Here is a 23,891-nt window from a genome sequence, read left to right as displayed (position 1 = left end):
CCCAAGTGATACCTCCCTCCCAAGTGATCACTGGCTGGGAAACCGTGCCCAATGGGAGCTGCAGAGACGGTGGCTGTGGATGGGGCGGCACGCAGAGACTCGGTACCATGCCTCCAGTAGGAGCCAGAGGCGGGACATGCCACTGCTTCCAGTAAGTGCTGCCGGGAGCCTGCACTTTGAACCCCACCCATCCCTGCCCCAGCCCCTTGCCCCAACCTTGATCTGCACACCAAACCCCTTGGTCCCCAGCCCGAAGCACCCTCTGCACCCCAAACCCCTCATCCACAGCCCCATCCCAGAGCCCTCACCCTCTTCCCCCCCCACACCCAGCCCCCTGACCCAGTCTGAACCCCCTCCCACACCTGAACTCATTTCTGGCCCACCAGAGCGCTCACCCCCTCCTGCATCCCAACTGCCAATCTCATGAGCATTCATGGCCTGCTGTACAATCTGTACACAGATGTGGGCCCTCAGGCCAAAAAGTTTGCCCACCCCTGCCTCTAAACTTTTTAATTCTAAATTAAACACCACTAGCATACTTATTTGACCAAGTACTTGTGAATGGTGCAGCAAGCTGAAATGGATAGAAGTGTCTACATCATAAACCATGCTGACTACATGACCCAGAAGTATTCTTTGCTGCTATGCAACGCACAAGAAAAACCAGCAATAAAATTAATACGCGATTGCTTTGCTGCACTTCAGACCAAGACGAAATGGGTCTTTGGTATAGAACCAGATCCACAGAAACACAGAGCAGAGAGTTCCAGATGAAGATACATGCTAAGCCATTTCCACAGAGAGACTACTGCTTGCTCTTGATATTCTTTATTGTAGTACCAACTTCTGTTATGGTACAGTTTAACAGAAGAAATTAAGAGTGCATGGAAGGGTTTTTGTACATGCAATGGGGCTTAAGACTGAATGCGGCGTGGATCCAATCCAACCAAAGGGCCAGCAGCAAAATAAAATCTTTCCCCACCTTCCAAATTTTGGGAGATCTGTCAAATTAAATCCCTAACAGTTCTTTTTAGGCATGTCTTGTTGTATCAAAGGGCTGTTTTCCATTTCCCATGGAAAACTACATGATCTATTTCTGTATGGTTTCAGAGTATAGCAGCCGTGTTTAGTCTGTATTTCGCAAAAAGAAAAGGAGTACTTGTGGCACCTTAGAGACTAACAAATTTATTTGAGCATAAGCTTTCGTGAGCTACAGCTCATGAGCTGTAGCTCACGAAAGCTTATGCTCAAATAAATTTTGTTAGTCTCTAAGGTGCCACAAGTCCTCCTTTTCTTATTTCTGTATGGACATCTTTAGGCAATTACACAGAAAAAGTGCTTTAAATGTTGCAATTAGTACTAGGTGATATTATGTGTACATAAAACAAGACTACAGATAGTCCACAGGGATCAGAAAAAAAGGCTCTTTAATAACAGCAAAAAAAAAATTCAATAATTTGAATTCTCACCCCTTCAGCTGAAGTAGTAAAGCCATTAGTTATGTCACTACATATTTAGTCCCATTTCCCAACTCAGTCTTCCCTTTATTAATGCAATTTAATGAGGTTCTTCCTTACAACATGCCCTAACCCAGCCTCAAATACTGAAAAAACCAAAACCCCAAGTTTAAAACCTCAGTGAAATAAAAACAACAGCACTGCCATTTGAAAAAACCCAAATAGAGGTTAAATGCCTTCAGAAAGTAAGTTAATGAGACCCTGTAATACAAGCAGGCCATGCCATTGGAGTTTTAAGAGAGATACATATGGAGATAGTGGCTGGTAGGTCCAAAAGAAAGCATCAAGGAAGGCAAAAAGATAGAGCAGGAGCACGCAAGAAGGGGAGCAATGAAGTGTGAGGCATGGGTGAAACAAAGGAAGGAAGGAGACAAAAGTAACCGTAGAGATGAATGAATTTGTGCAGTCCTGACAGCTGTATTGAACTTCCAGCTATCAAAGATTTCATTGCTACATCAAAGTTGCCCATTCCAACAGGGCTTCCCTCTTCATGTTATATTTGACAAGAATGAGTAGAAATGGGCCATTGTTTTAGGATGCGAATTAAATTTGTCCCCTCTGACATCCCTGGGGGGGCGTGCCCCACAATTTGGGACCACTGCAGCAAATGTCCACTGATAATGAAAGAGCATTACTGAATTGTGACGTCTCTGTCTCCTAAATTTACCACTTAAAATTTATAAACTAAACCCTAGCCAAGACGGGGGCCCACTGTGCTAAGTACTATGTGTATACAGTGAAACAGCCCCTTCCGCTATCTGTCAAATCCCTCCTTAAAACTCCCCTTTACAGTGAGGCCCTAAAACCACCAAAACAGGCAGTTATTGAGACCATTGCCTGTCATGGTGATCAATACTGTCCCATTATTTCCTTGTACTTCCCTGTCCCTTAGGCCAATCTGTTGCCTTATACTTAGATTGTAAACTCTCTGGAGCAAGGACTGTCTTTGTTCTGTTTATTTGCGATGGATAGCACAATGGCCCTGGTCTATGATTGGGTTGCCTAGATAATACTGCAATGCAAACAATCTAAATAGACAAAACAAAGGGTGATAGGGGAATAGGCAAGGGAGATTAATTCATTTGCTCAAGGTCACACAGTAGGTCAGTGGCAGAACAGAACCCACATCTCATTCCAATTCAATGCCCAATCCACCAATCATACCTCCTCCCATGGTTTTAACTACTAAAATATATATTAACTCTTTTAAAGGTAACAGCAGAGTCCTTCCCTGAACCAAGAAAGTACATTTAGGAGAGAACCGGGATTTGTACAGAACCTTCAATTCCAGACTATTCCAAGTAACTGACATTAAAAGTGTTAATAAGTATAAATTGTAAATTTATGAAATTAGAGGGTTTTGCCATTTTCTAATTATTTTGCTTTCTCTTCACTTCCTCAATTGCATCAGTTGTTTTTGGCTCAGTGATGCTTAAACATCTCAGCACTAGATGACAGAGTTCCAACAAATAATCTTGAGGAAAATAAGGAAAAATATATTAGTTGTATATGCAGAAAATCAGTACAGGGCAAATTAGAGGTCTCAGGGAAAAAAACAGACTACTAAACACGATAGTCTAACTTTACAAAAATTTTCACCAGAGCATCTTTGCAGACAGAAGGAGCAATACTGCATCACCATTTGTTCCTGTCCATGGCTTGTTCCTCCATTAAGCCCAGTCTGGTCATGTCCCGGCATACGATGTCCTGCCATTTGGGTACAAATGACCTTGGTTGTGTTTGTATCTTCTCTTGCACCTTATCAGGCTTGTCTTCTGCAGTGTCCCCACCATCATAACCTTTGCAATAGTACCCTAATTTCACATTGCTTCTCCTTAGTCTTAAATCATTCCATTGTTACACCTCCATCTTTTGAAGAACCTCATTTATACTGTCTCTAGCATTCAGATGTCTGTTCCTTTTAATGCAGCTACTTCCAGACAACGGAATAAGACTGTTGGAAACACTCGTGTGATTAATTTTCATTTTGGTACCAAACAATGTTTTTAATCAGTCCATAATTTTGTCAATTTCTGTGCAGCACTTGTGGCTAAGGCACATCTCCTTTTAACCTTAGCTTTGATGAACCATTAACACTGATCAAGATTCCAAAGTATACAACTTGTTCTACACTGCTGTTGCATTTCAACATTATCTGTTGTCCCCTTTCCAAGATGCAACCACTTCATCATCTTGGCATTTCACTGTCAGTCCAAGTTGGCCACACCAATTTTCTAAGGTAGCAAAGAGTATCATTAATTCAGCCATATCTACCAGTTGTACTATGTTATCTACATAAGAAAAGGCATGCTCTCCAACTTGTCTAATTTTTAATGTCCAGTTTAAGAACATGATGAAAAGCAATGATGATTCCACGTCCCTCGTCTTACACCAAACTGACCTGACCAGTCACTTAAATTTTCCACCAATTCTTATGGCACTGAAGGTGTCTTTATACAAAGCTTTTATAATTGCAATTATCTTACCTGACTGATAACTTTTTAGAACTCTGATGGGTAAATGGTTTACCAGAGTACAACAGCAAGACAGTAAATCTGACTCATTGCAGGCTTACACTTTTATAATCATCCACTACATATTACATAGTTTTCCTCTTCTATATTCTGAATTTACTTTCCTTTGTATTAGCTTATGTAATACTTTATATATAGAACTACATCATAGAATCCCAGGATTGGAAGGGACCTCAGGAGGTCATCTAGTCCAACCCCCTGCTCAAAGCAGGGCCAATCTCTAATTTTGCCCAGATCCCTAAATGGACCCCTCAAGGATTAAACTCACAACCCTGGGTTTAGCAGGCCAATGATCAGACCACTGAGCTATCCCTCCCCCTTGTATTAGTTTATGTAAAGACTCAAACTTGGTATTTCTGTTTCTTTATGGAGACCTTCTGTGGATTCCAAGACTGGCTGGCTAGAAGAATTAGACTTTTGAACTGTCCTCCGTACTTCTGGGAAATATGCTGTTGCCACACTTGAAAGAATAGCTTGTATTATACTGAGGAAGCTGCCACTTTTGAAAAACGGGTACACAGAATGAATGACAATTTAAGTGCACAGGAAGCTTAGACTGTTTCAACATAGAACGATAAACACTGGGATGATTAATAGGATATTACAGAAAATACTAATTAAGTTCAGCAAGAAGTACGTAATGGCTGGGTTAGTACATACTTAGCTGAAAGTTCAGTTGATTGCTGCCATTCTATATTTATCTGTTTGTTTCTTTAAAATTATTTATTGTTTTAGGTCCCCCTGCAGTATACTAATTTGTTCTCTTTATTCTAGGATGTGTGGAAACATTTTTCCAAACAGACAGGACAGCTAGATTCACATTACCACATGGCTTAAATTTCTTAAAGCCACAATTTAGACTGAAAGCTTGCAGCTTTTTTCCTAATCTGCAAGAATAGACATTTTTAAGTACTAAAAAAGCGTCAGAGTTAAAGTTTAACAATCAAACAACATATGCCGCACTTTCCCCTATAACAGTATTTATCTTGATTTTAAAGAGCGTTGTTCATTCGCTGGGCATGTTAATACAAGTATTAATAGACTTATACCAGTAATTGCAACTGCATAGCTCAATTGTAGTTCTGAACTATGTTCAGATAAACGATTATCTTAATCTCTTGTTGGTACACACAAATTGGAGAAAATAAACATATGTTCCACAAATTTAAAAAGATGAAAGCTGAGAAATAGAGGCAGAAAATGTTCTCAATGAATTCTACAGAGTTGGTAAGAAGCCAGCCGTTTATAAGGTTTCTGATATAATAAATACTGGGATACAAAAAAAAAAAAAATAAAAAAATAAAAATGGTAGAGTTAGTTGTTTTACAAGATCCTGGATCCCTTTTCTTAGGTATGAAAGAGTGTTGGCCACGATTTGGATGACTAAGCAATGCAATAATCAAAATAGAAAGTGTTGTTATAACGCCTGCTGCTATATAAACAACCTTGGGGAATCAGTGAAATTATGCCTGTTGCTATATAAACAATCCTCTGTGTTTATATTTTGTGGGGAAGTTATAAAACTTCAGATTATTTGCTCACTAGCATGTTGCCTGCCTATATTTATTAAAGAGAGACAAGGTGAGTGAGGTAATATCTTTTATTGGACCAACTTCTGTTGGTGAAAAGTTTTTCAAGCTACAGAGAGATCTTCAAGTTGTTTCTGAGAAAAATACAAGTTTGAGTAAAAAACCCACCATGAAACCCATCCCTGGTATGCTTTTATAACGGACATAACCAGAAGACAAGAGCTGAATGAAGAGTTGTGGAACGAATAAGGATTGCCTCATTTCTGTGGCAGTTCCTTAAACACTGAATAAACTACATGTACATAAAACTATTTCCCCTCTTTATAAAAAAAAAAATTGTTAGCTTGGATCTTAAGGTGACAGCACTACCTCCCCATATCAACTGAATTGACTACTATGAATCTCTCGAAAAGCATCTTGAAATGCAGGTTTTTGATCTGGAATTTAGTTGTGATTTAGAGCTCATAAAACAGGCCCTTGATTGACAGCCTGGAGACTAAAGTCCTCCATTGACCCAAAGGTACGCTAGTACCAGCACTAGCGCAGGTTGCCCTTGATATGCTGAGCTGCTGGTGTTCTTACCACTGGCCTGGACAATCATCCACAAGCGTTCCATCAGAACTCTGAAAGGACAGTAATGAATACGGCATACAACAATCAAAGCAGCAAAAGTTTGATACCGTTTTTCTCACAGAACAGTTCATTGCTGTAATTGACCTAATTCAGTTTCTTCAACAATTGAATCTTAGATTCTTTAATTTTCTTTAGAAGCACTTATATTCTGTGAAAGGTGCCCAGTTGTCAGCTCTAGAGACTGAAGTTTTTAAAGTGTACAGAAAGGGAAATAGATACTGCAAATTTCCCCTATTGCCTCACCTGTATGTACACAATTGAGGCCAAGACGATAGTTCAATAATGGTCTCTCTTCACTGAGATTGTCAGGGTTCGAATTGGGGACAACTGTGGCTGGTGGTTTCTGCATCTCCTCTCCCATTTAGAATTCAGTTCATGGTCCATCTGAATGTCAGGGGAGATCAATGTACAAAATTGATCTAACTACAATATCCTTACTGGTCTATTCGGACGAACTGAGATCCCCTTTTGCTTTGTTTGACTTGCTTCAAATTTTGCATAACCCTTCAATGTGTGCTTTATAATTTTATTTCACTGCTTTTTACAGTCTATATGGATGCAGCTTAAGTGACCAATAACCTTTTAAAACTGTTTTGCTTGGTATCCTTTTTACCTAAGAGGTTATGATTTTTACTATTCATTTTGTAGGCAGCAATAAAAACATTTTTGGGGGGAAAAAGTATTCTGCATAGAAAGGGTTAAAGTTTGGCTTATCTTCCAAGAACAGCAAAACTACACTAAAGCCAAATTCAGCTAATTTACTGACTATAATCCCAAACATAATTGATGGTTGTTCCCCATCTTTCAATAAATCTTTAACACTAGAGCACTGCAGAAGTCTCATATTACTAAGCATTTGTATTTTGTAAAAAATAATTAAAGTACATTTTCTGATCCATTATGATAAGTCAGCAAATTAAACCACAATTGTCAAGTAACTGAACAAAGCTGATAGTGGCGCACCACCCTCGATTGCTTGCTTAATCTCTAATTTGTAAATTTCAGTGATCTGCAACCATTTCCCAGATAGTAACAGAACTATGGTTCTATACTTCTTAAAACTGAAATTGAGAAAAGCTGATATTTAATACTGGATTTTGCTTTCACTGCAATATTGTTTAGTGGAGACTGCCCATAGATATTAAGTAAATAAAGTTATGGGAATAAGAGTATGTGTTTGCGTGCATGCATAACACACTGTATAACTTAATCATTTAGATGAGCCAAAAATTGCATTTCCTCTTGGATCCACAAAGTTAGATACTAGTGAAATCTTCCATGAAAGTAAACACAATATCCCTCCAGAGACGTAGCCTATATTAGTGTTCACAGTTTGAATCTATTTGGTATCCTAATAAGGACATGGGAAACAATTGTGAATAAAAGACTGGGGGGAAAAGGCCACTTATGTAAGTGAAGTAGTCCTATAACCTTGCTGGTTAGTAGATTTCTTATAAAAAAGAGTGATGAAGTACAGAGTCAGGGGCCTCACAGAGGTGTCTCATACGCCATGATTATTTTTCACAGCATAAATTTAAAAAAGCAATTAGACAGTGCCGTTACCGGGCTTAAAAAAAATGCCAAAAAACCCAATTTCTAACTGAAGCTATTTTTTTTATTGTTATCCCACAGTTTTGCTTAAGTTATAACTTCAAAGTTGAGGCCTTAGTAGTTTTTAAAACTCCTCAGTATCATGAAGTTATTTTACTGGATTCCAAGACATGGGCACATTCATTTCCTATGATCTCATTCATTGTGAACTTTACATTACCGTAACCATTACATCAAGGATTGAAAGAAGGTCAAAAGCCCAAGGAGAAACGCAAGTCATTACAAGTTCAATAAGATTTTTGTTTGGATACATAATCTAATTTCCGTTACGTGATCAGCTTTACATTAATAATTTAACACTGAAAAAGGAAATTTTGGAGAACACTACCACCACCAAACATCACCCTCTACAATTTTGTGCTCAGCTAAGCCACTGGCCTCTTTCACTTGCTTTCTTTGCTAACTACTATAGATTGACAGGTTTCAGAGTAGCAGCCGTGTTAGTCTGTATTCGCAAAAAGAAAAGGAGTACTTGTGGCACCTTAGAGACTAAAAGGTATTAGAGCATAAGCTTTCGTGAGCTACAGCTCACTTCATCGGATGCATTTGATGAAGTGAGCTGTAGCTCACGAAAGCTTATGCTCTAATAATTTGTTAGTCTCTAAGGTGCAACAAGTACTCCTTTTCTTTTTACTATAGATTATACGTCCTTGCTTGGTTCAACATGTCGATCCACAGGTGGCAGTGTGCAAACACTTCTACCCACTTTACACATGCTTCTACTCACCCTTCCCACATTTATCAATTACCAAAGAAATGTGTGTTAAACAAAGTATTTGTCAATGTATAAACTATAATGGGTAATGTCCCCTTGGTGATATTCAATTAATTTGTATTTGATGGTCCAATATAATAAAGTTTGTTATTCAGTAACTACTGCATGATCATAGGTTCTAGTTATTTAGCTCATTTTCTTCCTAGTACAATGGGAACTGTCATGCTGAATAAGAACAGCAATATTGGGTCAGAGCAATGATCCATCTCACCCATTCGCCTGTCTTCCGACCATGGTCAGTGCCAGATGCTACAGAGGAAATGAACAGAACGGGGTCATTTATCACGTGATCCATCCCTTGTCATCAACTCCCAGCTTCTGGCGCTCAGAGATTTAGGAACACCCAGAGCATGATCCCTGACCAACTTGGCTGGTAACATTGATGGACCTATCCTCCATGAACGTATCCAATTCTTTTTTGAACTCAGTTATACTTTTTGCCTTCACAGCATCCCCTGGCAAACAAGTTTCATGGGTTGACTGTACATTGCCTGAAGAAATACTTAATAGGCAGCAGGTTTGAAACCACCATAAGAATTTCACTGGATGACTCCCTGGTTCTTGTGTTGTGAAGTGGTAAAACAACACTTCCTTAATCATTTTCTCTCCACCATTCATGATTTTATAGACCTCTATCATATCCCCCCCTTACTCACCTAAGGCAGAGGGTGCTTCAGAGCAGGGTCCAGTATGAAAGAAAGTACAGGAAAGCCAAACAGTATCAGAAGCGGAGTAGTGAGTTATAGCTTAGTGTTGGTGAACGTATGTATAGACACCAAAGTAGAGACTTGGCAGATTTTAATAATGGGTACTTTTTTCAGGAAGCCATAGATAGTGGCAATGGACCTTGTGGAATGAGTTTTGTCCTATCCAGATATGAGGCCCTCAGAGCAGACAACAGGCTGAAGGGGAGCACTTGGTATTGAAAGTGGTCCTGGCTGACAGTGAAACAAATCATTTGTGGGATGGGTGGATAGCAATATGAAAATACACAATCTTTAAGGACAAGGGCTGAAAAGCAATCCTCTTGCTCTAGTAACAGAATCATCGCTTCGCACAGGTATCGAGTAGTCTCAAGTCTAGGATAGTCTCCAACTTCCACTCTTTTGGTTCCAGAAAGTACCTTGAATAAAAACCCTTCCCTCTGTGTTGCCTGGAGACTGGTTCTATAGCTCCCAATGCAGGAGATAGTATATCTTTACGAAGCAAGCTCTCATGAGAGGGGTCCCTGAAGAGGGAATTCATTGGTGGAAATGTAGTAAAAGGGATGGTGCATCCTGTGGAGATGTACAAAACCCAATTACCCATACTGATGGACTCCCAGGCACGTGTGAAGTGGTGAGGACAGTGGCCCAAGGGGGAAAGACTGGTGACTCTGCCCAGCTGAAGAAGATAAGGATAGCAATTTGCAGCCCTCGACGAAACCTGTCAAAATTGCTGCTTGGAGATAGACAAGTGAGAGGCAGGAGGCTGAGAATTGAGATGATTTCCTTCTCTGGAATCTCTGCCTCTTTTGGTGTGGTTCATACAACGTCTGAAAGGTACGGAATTGAGAGCAGGGCGAGATTTCTGGGCCACCTGGGATTGTTGATCTTTCTCTTGTGGTGTGTATGTAAATACCAAGAGAATATAAGGTAGCTCTCGAGTCTTTTAAGGTTAGTACAGACAAGTCTCTGCTATCTGCGAACAACTTAGATCCATCAGATGGAAGATCCTCTACTGTATCTGGACCTTTTGGGAATCCAGAGAATTAGAGCCAGGATGCTCTTCTCATCACTACAGCTGCAGCAATTGATTGGGTGGCAGTATCAGTGGCATCAAGGGATGCTAGCAGGGCTGTTCTGGCAACTAAATGGCCCTCTGCAATAACTGCCTGGAACCGTTCCTTGTGCTCTGTTGGTAGGTCTGTCGACAAAAGAATACAGCTTGGTATAATTGACGTGATTGTACTTTGCCATTAACGCCTGACAGATCACCAAGCAAGCCGTAAGGAGCGCAGAGAAATAGATTTCCTCCCCAGTAGTTCGACACTTATGAGTTTTTTTTTTTCCATGGTGTGAGGCGTGGTTTTAGTGCTGGTGCTGCCCTTCCACGTTCATTAGCTTGGTCAATTACCAAGGAGTTAGGTGAGGGATGGGAAAATAAAACCTAAGTCCTTTTTCCAGGACGCAATACTTATCCGCTTCTTTGCATGGAGGCGGGGGTAGCTGCTGGGGTGTGCCAGATCTTTGCTGGGTCCAGAAAGCTTAGTAAAAGGCAAAGCTATGTGGAACGATGAGGGTGAATGCAGGATATTGATCAGCTTATGATGAGGTTCTTTCATCTCCTCAAGAGGAATCTGGCAAGAAGTCTGCAACTCTCTTGACCAGATCCTGAACACGTTAAAATCATCTGCCAGGGATGAAGAAGGCAGCATGATATAGAGTAAAGGCTATAGTTGGTTGGTAACCAGCATTAATTTGCAACTAATTAGAATCAGTCTCTCCTTACGAAAACAAGTTAAAATATACAAATACAAATCAACTTTAAAATCAATTATTTAAATAAAGATTTTCTGCTTGCTATTTTAAAATCAATTTTTCATTGATTTAAATCAAAGTCAATTTAAAATCACCAATCTACCCTGGACATTACTGCAATTCTTACTTTACTAGGTTAGCCAATGGTCTGCATTGATATTTAATAATTACAACTTGATAAAGTAATCATCACATTCTACACAACTATTTCAGGGAATTGGCAGTGAGCATAAAATAAGCATACCGGATCAGACCAAAGGTCCATCTAGCCCAGTATCCTGTCTTCCAACAGTGGGCAGTGCCAGATGCTTCAAAGGAAATGAACAGAACACAGCAACAGAGTGATCCATCCCATCATCCAGTCCAGCATTTGCAGTCAAGTTTAGGGACAACCAGGTCACGGGGTTGTGTCCCTGACCATACTGGACAATTTCTACTTCTTAAACCCGACTTGTAGGATCACTATAATCAGGGCCAAAGGGAGCTAGACATTTCTGGGCTTCCTAACAGCACTATCATAGAAGGGGAAGGAACTGCTCCGTGTGGTTTAGGCTTTGTATTTTACAAATAAAGGGAAAAATTCTGGGCCCAAACAGATGAAAGCTATTCTACACATACAGAATTACAAACCTATTTCTGAACGGGACTGACACAAGGCATGGTTTTCCAAATAATGCTTACAAAACTAATACTGATTTACTTCTAAATTCCACCAGAATTCTCTTGAGTACACAATACGGTTTTCATTCTTATTGTCCTGTTTTACAAAATACCAGTTAATCTTTAGAGAAGCTTTGATTTCAATAACTATGTATATGGACCAGATCTCCTCCTCCCATACACAGAAATCTGGTGGAAGGAGTTACAAAGGCAGGAACACTTGATTCATAGATACTAAGGTCAGAAGGGACCATTCTGATCATCTAGTCCGACCTCCTGCACAGCGCAAGCCACAGAATCTCACCTACCCACTCCTATGAAAAACCTCACCCATGTCTGAGCTATTGAAGTCCTTAAATCATGGTTCAAAGACTTCAAGGAGCAGAGAAGCCTCCCTCAAGTCAACCATGCCCATGCTACAGAGGAAGGCGAAAAACCTCCAGGGCCTCTCCAATCTGCCCTGGAGAAAAATTCCTTCCCGACCCCAAATATGGCAATCAGCTAAACCCTGAGCATATGGACAAGATTCACCAGCCAGATACTCAGGAAGGAATTTTCTATAGTAACTCAGATCCCATCCATCTAATATCCCATCTCAGGGGATTTGGCCTATTACCCTGAATATTTAAAGATCAATTACTTACCAAAATCCCATTATCCCATCATACCATCTCCTCCATAAACTTATCGAGTAGAATCTTAAAACCAGATAGATCTTTTGCCCCCACTGCTTCCCTGGAAGGTTATTCCAAAACTTCACTCCTCTGATGGTTAAAACCTCCGTCTGATTTCAAGTCTAAACTTCCTGGTGGCCAGTTTATACCCATTGTTCTTGTGTCCACATTGGTGCTGAGCTTAAATAATTCCTCTCCCTCTCCTGTATTTATCCCTCTGATATATTTATAGAGAGCAATCATATCTCCCCTCAACCTTCTTTTAGTTAGGCTAAACAAGGCAAGCTCCTTAAGTCTCCTTTCATGAGACAAGTTTTCCATTCCTCGGATCATCCTAGTAGCCCTTCTCTGTACCCGCTCCAGTTTGAATTCATCCTTTTTAAACATGGGAGACCAGAACTGCACACAGTATTCTAGGTGAGTCTCACCAGTGCCTTGTATAACAGTACTAAAACCTCCTTATCCCTACTGGAAATGCCTCTCCTGATGCATCCCAAACCGCATTAGCTTTTTTCACAGCCATATCACATTGGCAGCTCATAGTCATCCTATGATCAATCAATACTCCAAGGTCCTTCTCCTCTTCCGTTACTTCTAATTGATGCGTCCCCAACTTATAACTAAAATTCTTGTTATTAATCCCTAAATGCATAACCTTACACTTCTCACTATTAAATTTCATCCTATTACTATTACTCCAGTTTACAAGGTCATCCAGATCCTCCTGTATAATATCCCGATCCTTCTCCGAATTGGCAATACCTCCCAGCTTTGTATCATCTGCAAACTTTATTAGCACACTCCCACTTTTTGTGCCAAGGTCAGTAATAAAAAGATTAAATAAGATTGGTCCCAAAACCGATCCCTGAGGAACTCCACTGGTAACCTCCCTCCAACCTGACAGTTCGCCTTTCAGTAGGACCCGTTGCAGTCTCCCCTTTAACCAATTCCTTATCCACCTTTTGATGTTCATATTGATCCCCATCTTCTCCAATTTAACTAAATAATTCCCCATGTGGCACGGTATCAAATGCCTTACTGAAATCTAGGTAAATTAGATCCACTGCATTTCCTTTATCTAAAAAATCTGTTACCTTTTCAAAAAAGGAGATTAGGTTGGTTTGGCACGATCTACCTTTTGTAAAACCATGTTGTATTTTGTCCCATTTACCATTGACTTCAATGTCCTTAACTAATTTCTCCTTCAAAATTTTTTCCAGGACCTTGCATACTACAGATGTCAAACTAACTGGCCTGTAGTTACCCGGATCACTTTTTTTTTCCTCCTTTCTTAAAAATAGGAACTATATTAGCAATTCTCCAATCATTCGGTACAACTCCTGAGTTTACAGATTCATTAAAAATTCTTGCTAATGCGCTTGCAATTTCAGGTGCCAATTCCTTAATATTCTTGGATGAAGATTATCTGGGCCCCCTGATTTAGTCCCATTAAGCGGTTTCAGTTTCGCTTCTACCTCTGATATGGTAATATCTACCTCTATATCCTCCTTCCCATTTGTCATGCTACCATTATCCCTAAGATCCTCTTTAGCCTTATTAAAGACTGAGGCAAAGTATTTGTTTAGATATTGGGCCATGCCTAGATTATCTTTAACCTCCACTCCATCCTCCGTGTTAAGCAGCCCCACTTCTTCCTTTTTAGTTTTCTTCTTATTTATATGGCTATAGAACCTTTTACTATTGGTTTTATTCCCTTTGCAAGGTCCAACTCTACTTGACTTTTAGCCTGTCTCACTTGATCCCTACATGTTCTGACCTCAATTAGGTAGCTTTCCTTGCTGATCCCTCCCATCTTCCACTCCCTGTATGCTTTCTGCTTCTTCTTAATCACCTCTCTAAGATGCTTGCTCATCCAGCTTGGTCTACAACTCCTTCCTATGAATTTTTTCCCCTTTCTTGGGATACAGGCTTCCGATAGCTTCTGCAGTTTTGATTTAAAGTAATCCCAGGCCTCCTCTACCTTTAGAGCCATAAGTTCTTCAGTCCAATCCACTTCCCTAACTAATTTCCTTAATTTTTGAAAGTCAGCCCTTTTGAAATCAAAAACCCTAGTTGCAGATTTTTGTTAATCCTTCCATTTAGTTTGAACTGAATTAGCTCATGATCACTTGAGCCAAGATTGTCCCCTACAACCATTTCTTCTATGAGGTCCTCGCTACTCACCAAAACCAAATCTAAAATGGCATCCCCTCTAGTCGGTTCAGCAACTACTTGATGAAGGAATCCATCAGCTATCGCATCTAGGAAAATCTGAGCCATATTATTATTACTAGCACTGGTCCTCCAGTCTATACCTGGGAAGTTAAAGTCTCCCATGATCACGCAGTTTCCATTAGTATTTACTTTATTAAAGACATTAAAAAGGGCTGTATCCATATCCAAATTAGATCCCGGAGGTCTATAGCACACCCCAAGCACTATCGTAGGAGAGGCTTTACTAGTTTTCTTCCCCAATGTAATTTTTGCCCAGACGGACTCTGTCTTATCCATTGCATCGCTTCTTATTTCTTTACATTCTACCTCATCATTGATATACAATGCTACTCCACCACCTTTACCTTTATTTCTGTCTTTCCTAAACAGCACATACCCTTCAATACCTGTAGTCCAGTCATGACTACTATTCCACCATGTTTCTGTTATCCCTATAATATCTGGTTTCACTTCCTGCACCAGTAGCTCTAGTTCCTCCATTTTGTTACCTAAACTCCTCGCATTGGTGTACAAACATCTTAATTTTTGCTGTTTGGCCTCACTCACATTTTGTACCGTATTAGGCACGGTCATTCTACATCCAGTATAATCTATTAGACTAGTATCCACACCGCCTTCACTCCTTATATACATTCTCCTACCCACGGCTGTATCCATTCTTACTTCATCTTCTTCCCTCTCAATGCTAAAATCTGGCGTGGAGATTTTCTGGACATCTCCCATCCATCTCCCTCTAATTCCTAGTTTAAAGCTCTCTATCAGTTGTGCCAGCCTCGATCCTAGAAGTCTATTTCCTTCCCTACTCAGATGAAGTCCATCCCGAGAGAACTGACCTCTGTCCGTGAATGCCTCCCAGTGGTCATACATCCCAAAGCCCTCCTTATAGCACCACTGCCTAAGCCATCTGTTGACAGTCATAATCTTGTCAGACCCTTCTCTAGGAACAGGAAGGATCCCGCTAAAGATCACCTGAGCCTCAATTTCCTTAAGCGTCTTCCCCAGCCTAGCATAGTCTCCCTTAATACTTTCCAGCGAGAATCTAGCCGTATCATTTGTTCCCACATGAAGGATAATTAGGGGATTCTTTCCTGCTCCCTTTAGGATCCTTTTCAACCTCAGGTCTACATCCCGTATCTTAGCACCCGGAAGACAGCACACCCTTCTATTCTCAGGATCAGCTCTAGTTACAGGCCTGTCTCAATAAAGAGTCCCCGATCACATAGACCTGCCTTTTCCTGGTGACAGTGCTATTCTCCAGTGTCTCCCCTGTTCTCTCTGGCTGAAAGTTCTTTCCATTCCTATTTTCCCTTACAATCTTCTTCAACCCATCCTGTATCCTCCTGGGGCTCATATTTGGTGTAGTCTCCCTTGACTCTTCCCCTTTTTCTATAGGGCTAGCCTCTCTTCTCTTCTTCCTTACCCTTCCACCTTCAGCGACTACCTGCTGAGCCCCTTCTTCATTTTCCAACTCTGCAAACCTGTTCCTAAGCTCTATTTCTCCTTCACTAGCCCGTCTTTTTCTCTGCCTGGTTCTTTGAGTCACATGTTTCCACTGACCACTTTCCTCATCCAGTCTCCCCTCAAAATTCCCCAGCCCTGCTTCCATCCATGAGTCTGAGCTTTTCCCTTCAGATACCTCTCATATCTTGCTCCATCATCTGCTCAAACCCCTTCCTAAACTCAACCAGACTTTCCACCTGCATCTCCAAACTTCGGATCTTTTCCTCCATCAGCTTTATCAGACGGCATTTCATGCAGAAAAAACTCTTACCGGTTCCCCCCTCCAGGATCATGTACATACCACAGCTTCCACATCCAGTCATCCTCAATGTGTCTTTTACTGCAGGAGTCACTCCCCACAGCTGCCTCTGTATCTGTCATCTCCTTCCCACCTAAATCCTGTTAATCTGGGAAACACAAGCCACACCAAAAAGACCACACACCCCCCAGCAAAAGCAAACCCCAAACAAGCAACACAATACAAACTCCCCTGTTTAGAGCTCTGTTTGCTAGCTCCTGTGCCGCTGCAGCTGTCTGTGCCGCTGCCTGACTGGCTGGCTACCTTTATGAGGGGAACCTTGCAGAATTTCCTTAAGAGGAAGAGGCTGGGTATAATGCAAATTTGGCAGGGGGCTAGGCTTTCCACTCTCAGATTACTAAGACCCACATGGAAGTGCACCTTCTCAGACTTTGAGAGCAGAGCTCTTTCCTCAACACTCCACTGGCTCTGCCACCCTGACTCATGCAGCTTCACATAGCAGTCATGAAAGTACTCCTGAGAAAGTTCAAGATCTGAACAGTATTAACTCTTGATGGAAAATTGGTTGGCTGACAGGAGTGTTGCTATGGAATGTGGCCAGCTCCTTGCTCCCATTCAGACCCTACTGCCAACCCCAGGTTATTGGTGTTGCAAGAAGGAGACAGAGGCAGCATTCTCGTTTCCCAGTTCCCCACTGACAAATGTTAGTCCACCCACATCAGGTCCCCTCTGCATACATAAGACCCTCTGTTTTTCCACGTGAACTAAACCTACCTTTGAATAATTTTTAGGTGTCTTAAGAGTTGTAAAGCCCACTTGTATTTGACAGTCCCCAACTCTTCCCCCCAAAGCAGTACTTAAAAAGGGACAAACTTATGATTCTTTCCTTTACGCTTTAGTGGTCAAGGGTAAACCTATGTATATACCAAGTGCTTTAGTTTTCCGGGAAAAAAAGTGTTCTACCTGCTCTTATGATGAAAAGTTCTATAGCTGTTTCACACACCAGTTATTTCATCAACCTCAACAGAAGAGACTTGTAACTCTAGGAACAGGAAACACTTTAAAATGAGACCTCTGTTCGCATTCACAGATTTATGAAGAAAAGTCATTGGGAGTACTGGAGGACTGAACATGACTACTATTTTAGTGGACCACAAACTTCTTCATTTAAGTGCAGGTACAACAATAGTACTTTCATAAATCAAAACTTACAGGTTTTTTAGGAAGCAAAATATATTAAATAAAATTTACATAGCGAAAAAACGAAGGGTAAGAAATCAGTACAAGGACATGACTTCTTAATGAGGAGTTTAAATTATTTAACAGATTAGCATAGGTATTAGCAACAGATATTAACACAGATTAGGATAAAACACTATCAAGAAGAGGGGAGAGAAAAAACTGGTTAGGGTCGTAATGCAGGAAAAGATCAAGAGTGAAAAATAAAGTTAAAGATAGAAATAAGGTAATAGATCTTCTGGAGCACCTATGGTCTCTTCTCAGACTAATAATGTAAGCATTTTTACAGTTTTTGTAGGACCACATCAAGAGTACAGTGTTCAGTTAAAGGTTGCATGATTTGAAAAAACTTGTGAGCTTTTTTAGGCTTTGCACGATCGTCAGTATACAAAACAGGTGTAATATAATCAAATCATGGGTTTTTTACTTAGCATACAATTTAAGGGCCTTATACAGCACCATATAAGTGGCCCTTGAACTGTGCAAGTCCTCAGAGTCCATGAATGCTCACTATGTCTGGCTGCATCAAACGGATGATGAGCCTCTTGCAGCAGCTCATGTCAGATGCAAAAAACGCTTGGCAAAAGTGAGATGCACTCATTTAATACAGGCCACTGTGCAGACATCACATGGTAGAATGTCTCTCTAGGAATTTACCACATCTTTCTGTAACAAATCTCAAAATTTACCAACCTGTGCTACATTTTTGTTGAGAAGGTAAACTCCATAATCAAACTGAAGTCTCTCTCCTCCCTTTGGATACAGTGGAAACCTGATGAGGAAGGGTCAGAAGAAAGTCAGATTTAGAAAGTACATATTCAATATTTTACCTTTAAAATTAGTCTGATTTAAGTAGAACCATTTGCTGAAATACCAGCAAGAACACTTCTGAGTGCAAGTAAATCCATAGCTTTGTTTCTGCAGACTTCCAATCGCAATGAATCTGCACAATTTGCAAACCATCTACTCACCAATCCCACTTACACTTCATGCAGTTTCTTCATGAGATATTCTACATCTGGAAACGCTTCCTTGGCTTAGGCTGCAATGTTTCTATTGTCTCCTTTTTCAAGTCCCCCCGGTCTTCTATACAAGACCCTGATGGTAGAGCTTTGGACACCTAGTGCAATAATGACTCTATATAGAGCCCACAACTATCATATTTCAAGGGCTTATTTCTGTTGTACAGTATGTAATAAGGGAAGCATATTCTGTACGATCTCTAAATGTATACCGAGATTTAGGTAATGGGGAAGTACATTGCACACAGGAATACTTTTGTATTAGAATCATCATGGGCAGTTGCTGGTTCTCAGCTGCTGCTTGTTATAAGGACCATCATTTTAGCCCCAATGTAACTGAAGCTTATTCAAGTTTAACCTTCACTATTACTGTACGGTATTATCAGATATGCAAATTCTTAATAAGATTTAAACGATTGTTCACAATGAAGCCATTAATTTCACAATTTAATCTTCTACTGCACTCTTTCCTGAGGTTCCTCATTTTGACTCTTCCTCATATTGTGTCTTGCCAGTTGGGACTTTTACCGGCTGAGCTCATGGTGGTTAACATGTCAGTTTTAGAATCTATCAAAACTACCATATACAGGTTTTTATCTTTAAACTCAGTATCTTGTAAGCTATCTGCAACACATTCTAGAGATGTGATTACAAAACACCTATTTGTTTTGACTTCAAAGGACTTCTTTACTGCAGCTCAGCCACTATTATTATTTGCAACCATTTTAAAGAGCCATTAGAGCCAAATGTTAACAGGTCAGTATTATTACGGGCAGATGAAATATTAAGACATCAGCTCCAAATTTTATGATACTTTCAAACTCTTAATGGGTCACTTCAAGTTGAGCAGTATAAAGACCACCATAACTAGTATATCTAGCTCACCTTGCTTAATACATCTATAAATCCAAGCTGTCTGCAGCATAGGAAAATAAAAGTGCCTTCAAACTGAAGATGTATGCTGCAAAAAAAAAAAAAACTACCACTCAATATACTAAGTGCAAGATACAAATCAAAATGAGTTCATTTCAATACCTACAGTTACACTACTCAACTGTCATAGAATTAGATTATAAAGGCTACAATTACAATTAACAGTATAAAACTCATTCAGTCTTGACAATAAAACTGCTGTTAAATACAAAGCTTGCTTCATTATATGATAGTATTTCGTTAAGTCACTGAAAATGAGAGCTATATATTTTCTGTTAGAAATGGAAACCTCAATTAAAGGGACATGGAAAGACAATATCAAGTACTTAAAGGTTTCTCTCCAGCACAATCAATTTCTTGTAATGAACCCTTTAAAGTCATTAAGATTAAACTTCTCTCCCTGCCAGTTTTTTCCTTCTGACATTTGGCTAACATTCAAGATTCATAAATCGGTGAAATGAGCTGGGGAAACATGAAGTTAATAAGATCTCTTCCTATATACTCATGTCATTACTATAATACTGAATTCCTTGAATTTTAAACTGTCAGTCAGGGAATGTCTTAGCCTATGTAAAGTGGCATGCACATTTTGGCACTACCCAGTGGAAAATGCGCTACCTGATTTCTATGTTATCTTAGTTTTGTTCACCTAACCCTACCTCCACCCTTCCCTCTGACTGTCACACGCATTTGTTGAACCTGGTCAAACATGCAGCACAACCATGTCCTCTTATGTTTTTAAAGACTTTAGTGTAACATGGCGGCAAATAATGACTATTGATGGCTGTCTGGTGGCCTACGTGAAGTGAATTTGTACTCCTAGCTCCTAGTAAGCAATGCTGCTAAACTTGCCATGCAGCCCAGAGTTAGTTTGTAGTTCATTACATTTTCAGTTAAGTCTGTTCATCAATTCAATTGCCATCCGCCCAGAGTCTAATATCTCTAAAGCCTGAAACATTAAGCATTGTGGGCTTAAAGCTCTTCCTATCAATTAATCATGTTTTCCTTCCAGACCTGCCTGCTCTAATCTCTGTTCTTTACAGACTGACGACTTGTTTGCATTAGCACCTTTAAAATAGAAAGCAAACCTAGAAAACTGACTGAGTACTCACTCTGGGAAGGAGAATTCCAATGTTATAAGCAAAAGCATCAAACAATAGCCAGATTAGAAACAAGAAGGCTGTTAGTCAAACTTGTTTTAACACCTGAATGCAGTACTGGTTTATGTTCAAATCATCTTTTTTTGGGAGTGGGGTGATGTTAATTTCACACAGAAGAGTCTTTATACAGGATTAGACTGTTAAATTTGGAGTTGCCCACCCAAAGTCATTCTTTGGTGTGGTGAGATTTCAGTGTTTCCTAGTTTCCACATCAGCCATCAAAAGCAAGGCTACGAAACTATGAGATGGGACCAAGTCAATTTGCTTATATTTGTATAGCTCAAATGTATCCTTCTGTATGATATTGTATAACAAAAAAAAAATAAAGTAACTGATTAACCAATAGTAGTACTGCAGAAATCTGAGGAGTATAATGGATCACAAATTGAGTATGAGCCAGCAATGTGATGCAGTCACGAAAAGGCCAATATTCTGGGTGTATTAACAGGAACGTTATAAAATAAATACAGGCAATAATTGTTCAGGTCTACTCTGACTGGTGGAGACGAAACTGGATTACTGTGTCCAGTTTTAGGCATCACACTTCAGACAGATTTGGATAAACTGGAGAGCAACAAAAATGATAAAGAGCAGGGCTGTCAAGAGATTAAAAAAATTAATCACAATTAATTGCACTGTTAAATAATAGAATACCATTTACTTAAATATTTTTGGATGTTTTACACATTTTCAAATATACTGATTTCAATTATAACAGAATACAAAGTGTGCAGTCATCACTTTATATTTATTTTTGATTACAAATATTTGCACTGTAAAAAACAAGAGAAACAGTATATTTCAGTTCAATACAAGTACTGAAAGTTGAACTTACAAACGTAGAATTATGTACAAAAAATAACGACATTCAAAAATAAAACTTAAAAACTTTAGAGCCTACAAGTCCACTCAGTCCCATTTCTTGTTCAGCCAATCACTCAGACAAACAAGGTTGTTTACATTTGCAGGCGATAATGCTGCCCACTTCTTGTTCATGTCACCTAAAAGTGAGAACAGGTGTTTGCATGGCACTGTCATAGCCAGCATCATAAGATATTTACATGATGCATGAGCTAAAGATTCATATGTCCCTTCATGCTTCAATCACCATTCCAGGAGACATGTGTCTATACTGATGATGGGTTCTGCTCAATAACAATCCAAAGCAGTGCTGACTGACACATTCATTTTCATCATCCGAGTCAAATGCCACCAGCAGAAAGCTGATTTTCTTTTTGGTGGTTTGGGTTCTGTAGTTTCCTCATTGGAGCTTTGCTCTTTTAAAGGCATCTGAAAACATGCTCCACATCCTGTCCCTCTCAGATTTTGGAAGGCACTTCAGATTCTTGAGTGATATCTTTGGAAATCTCACATTGGTACCTTCTTTGCGTTTTGTCAAATCTGCAGTGAAAGTGTTCTTCAAAACGAACAACATGTGCCAAGTCATCATCCGAGACTACTATAACACGAAATATATGGCAGAATGCAGGTACAATAAATCCGGAGACATACAATTCTCCTTCTGAGTAGTTCATTCACAACTTTAATTAATACATTATTTTTTTAACTCACATCATCAGCATAGAAGCATGTCCTTGGGAATGGTGCCCAAAGCATGAAGGGGCATACGATGTTTAGCATATCTGGCACATAGATAACTTGCCATGCTAGCTACAAAAGTCCCATGAGAATGCTTGTTCTCACTTCTGGTGACACTGGAAATAAGTGGGCAGCATTATCTCCCATAAATGTATACAAACTTGTTTGTCTTAGAGATTGGCTGAACAAAAAATAGGCTCTACAGTTTTGCATTGTTGTTTTTGAGTGCAAAAAAATTTACATTTGTAAGTTGCACTTTCATGATAAAGAGATTGCATTATGGTACTTGTATGAGATGAATTAAACCGAACAGTATTTTTCATCATTTTTACAGTGAAAATATTTGTAATAAATATAAAGTGAGCAGTGTACACTATTCTGTGTTGTAATTGAAATCAGTGTATTTGAAAAGTACAAAAACATACAAAAATAAATAAATTTCAATTGGTATTCTATTGTTTAACAGTGCAATTAAAACTGATTAATCGCAATTCATTTTTTTAATCATGATTAATTTTGAGTTAATAGCGTGAGTTAAATGCAATTAATCGACAGCCCTAATAAAAAGTTTAGGAAAAGGTGACCTATGAGTAAAGGATAAACCAGGCATGTTTAGTCTTGAGCAAAGATGACTGGGCAGGAGAGGGGATATGATAGTCTTCAACAACGTTAAGGGCTGTTATAAAAAGAGGACAGGGATCAACTGTTCTCCATGTCAACTGAAGGTCTGACAAGAAATAATGGACTTAATCTGCAGCAAAGGAGATTTATGTTAGATATTAGGAAAAAAACTTTAACTATACAGGTAGTTAGGCTCTGGAACAGACTTTCAAGGGATGTTGTGGATGATCTAGGTATACTTGGTCCTGCTTCAGCATGGGGAATGACTTGACCTTTGAGGTCTCTTACAGCCCTGCATTTCTATGATTTTATGTTTAATTTCAGAAAGTATTCCACAGACTTCAGAATCAAGAAGCAGGGCTGATTACAATTAAAACAAACGGCAGACACCCTGTTTCTTTTAAGAGTGCGTTAGTCAAGACAACAACAGTCCATGCTTCTAATTGCTTAATGTTTGGTTCACAGGAAGTTAACTTCTTAAATATAATAGCAAAAAAACCCCTAAAATCTTAAGGCATGTTTGCCTGGATGGGAATTGTACTCTCCACCTCTTAAGTTACAACTGCACTAATTGCTGCCCCCACAGTAGTGTTATTCCTGGCCCATCAGAGCCCCTTATTTGGGCTATAACTATGATATCAGCTCTAGCATCACCATGGACAAGCATGCGGAGTGCTGGTGACTGAGGGGACAGGAAGTTGGACTGCTGCAATACTAGCTAGCACCACACATGACAAGTCTGCCCTTGCCAGTCACTGCCAATACTGTAGTGCTCACACTGTAAACCCTTTAAATTTTGGGTGGAACGACTTTCTGGAAAAAAAAAGTAGTCTAAATTGTGTTATACTCAAATTTAATATACAAAACTGAT

The 23,891-nt window shown here is 39.7% G+C and overlaps 1 protein-coding gene across 1 annotated transcript in view; it reads right to left on the bottom strand.

Moving 5' to 3' along the window:
• UVRAG (UV radiation resistance associated) overlaps positions 1–23,891 on the bottom strand; it is a 161,972-nt gene that overhangs the window by 38,824 nt on the left and 99,257 nt on the right. Inside the window, 1 exon segment of the mRNA XM_038403606.2 lies at positions 18,379–18,457. Within this exon segment, the coding sequence (XP_038259534.2) occupies positions 18,379–18,457 (79 nt within the window).

Source organism: Dermochelys coriacea, chromosome 1 (assembly GCF_009764565.3).
Source record: "Dermochelys coriacea isolate rDerCor1 chromosome 1, rDerCor1.pri.v4, whole genome shotgun sequence".
Lineage (NCBI taxonomy): Eukaryota > Metazoa > Chordata > Testudines > Dermochelyidae > Dermochelys > Dermochelys coriacea.
This window is presented reverse-complemented; position numbering and strand designations above follow the sequence as displayed.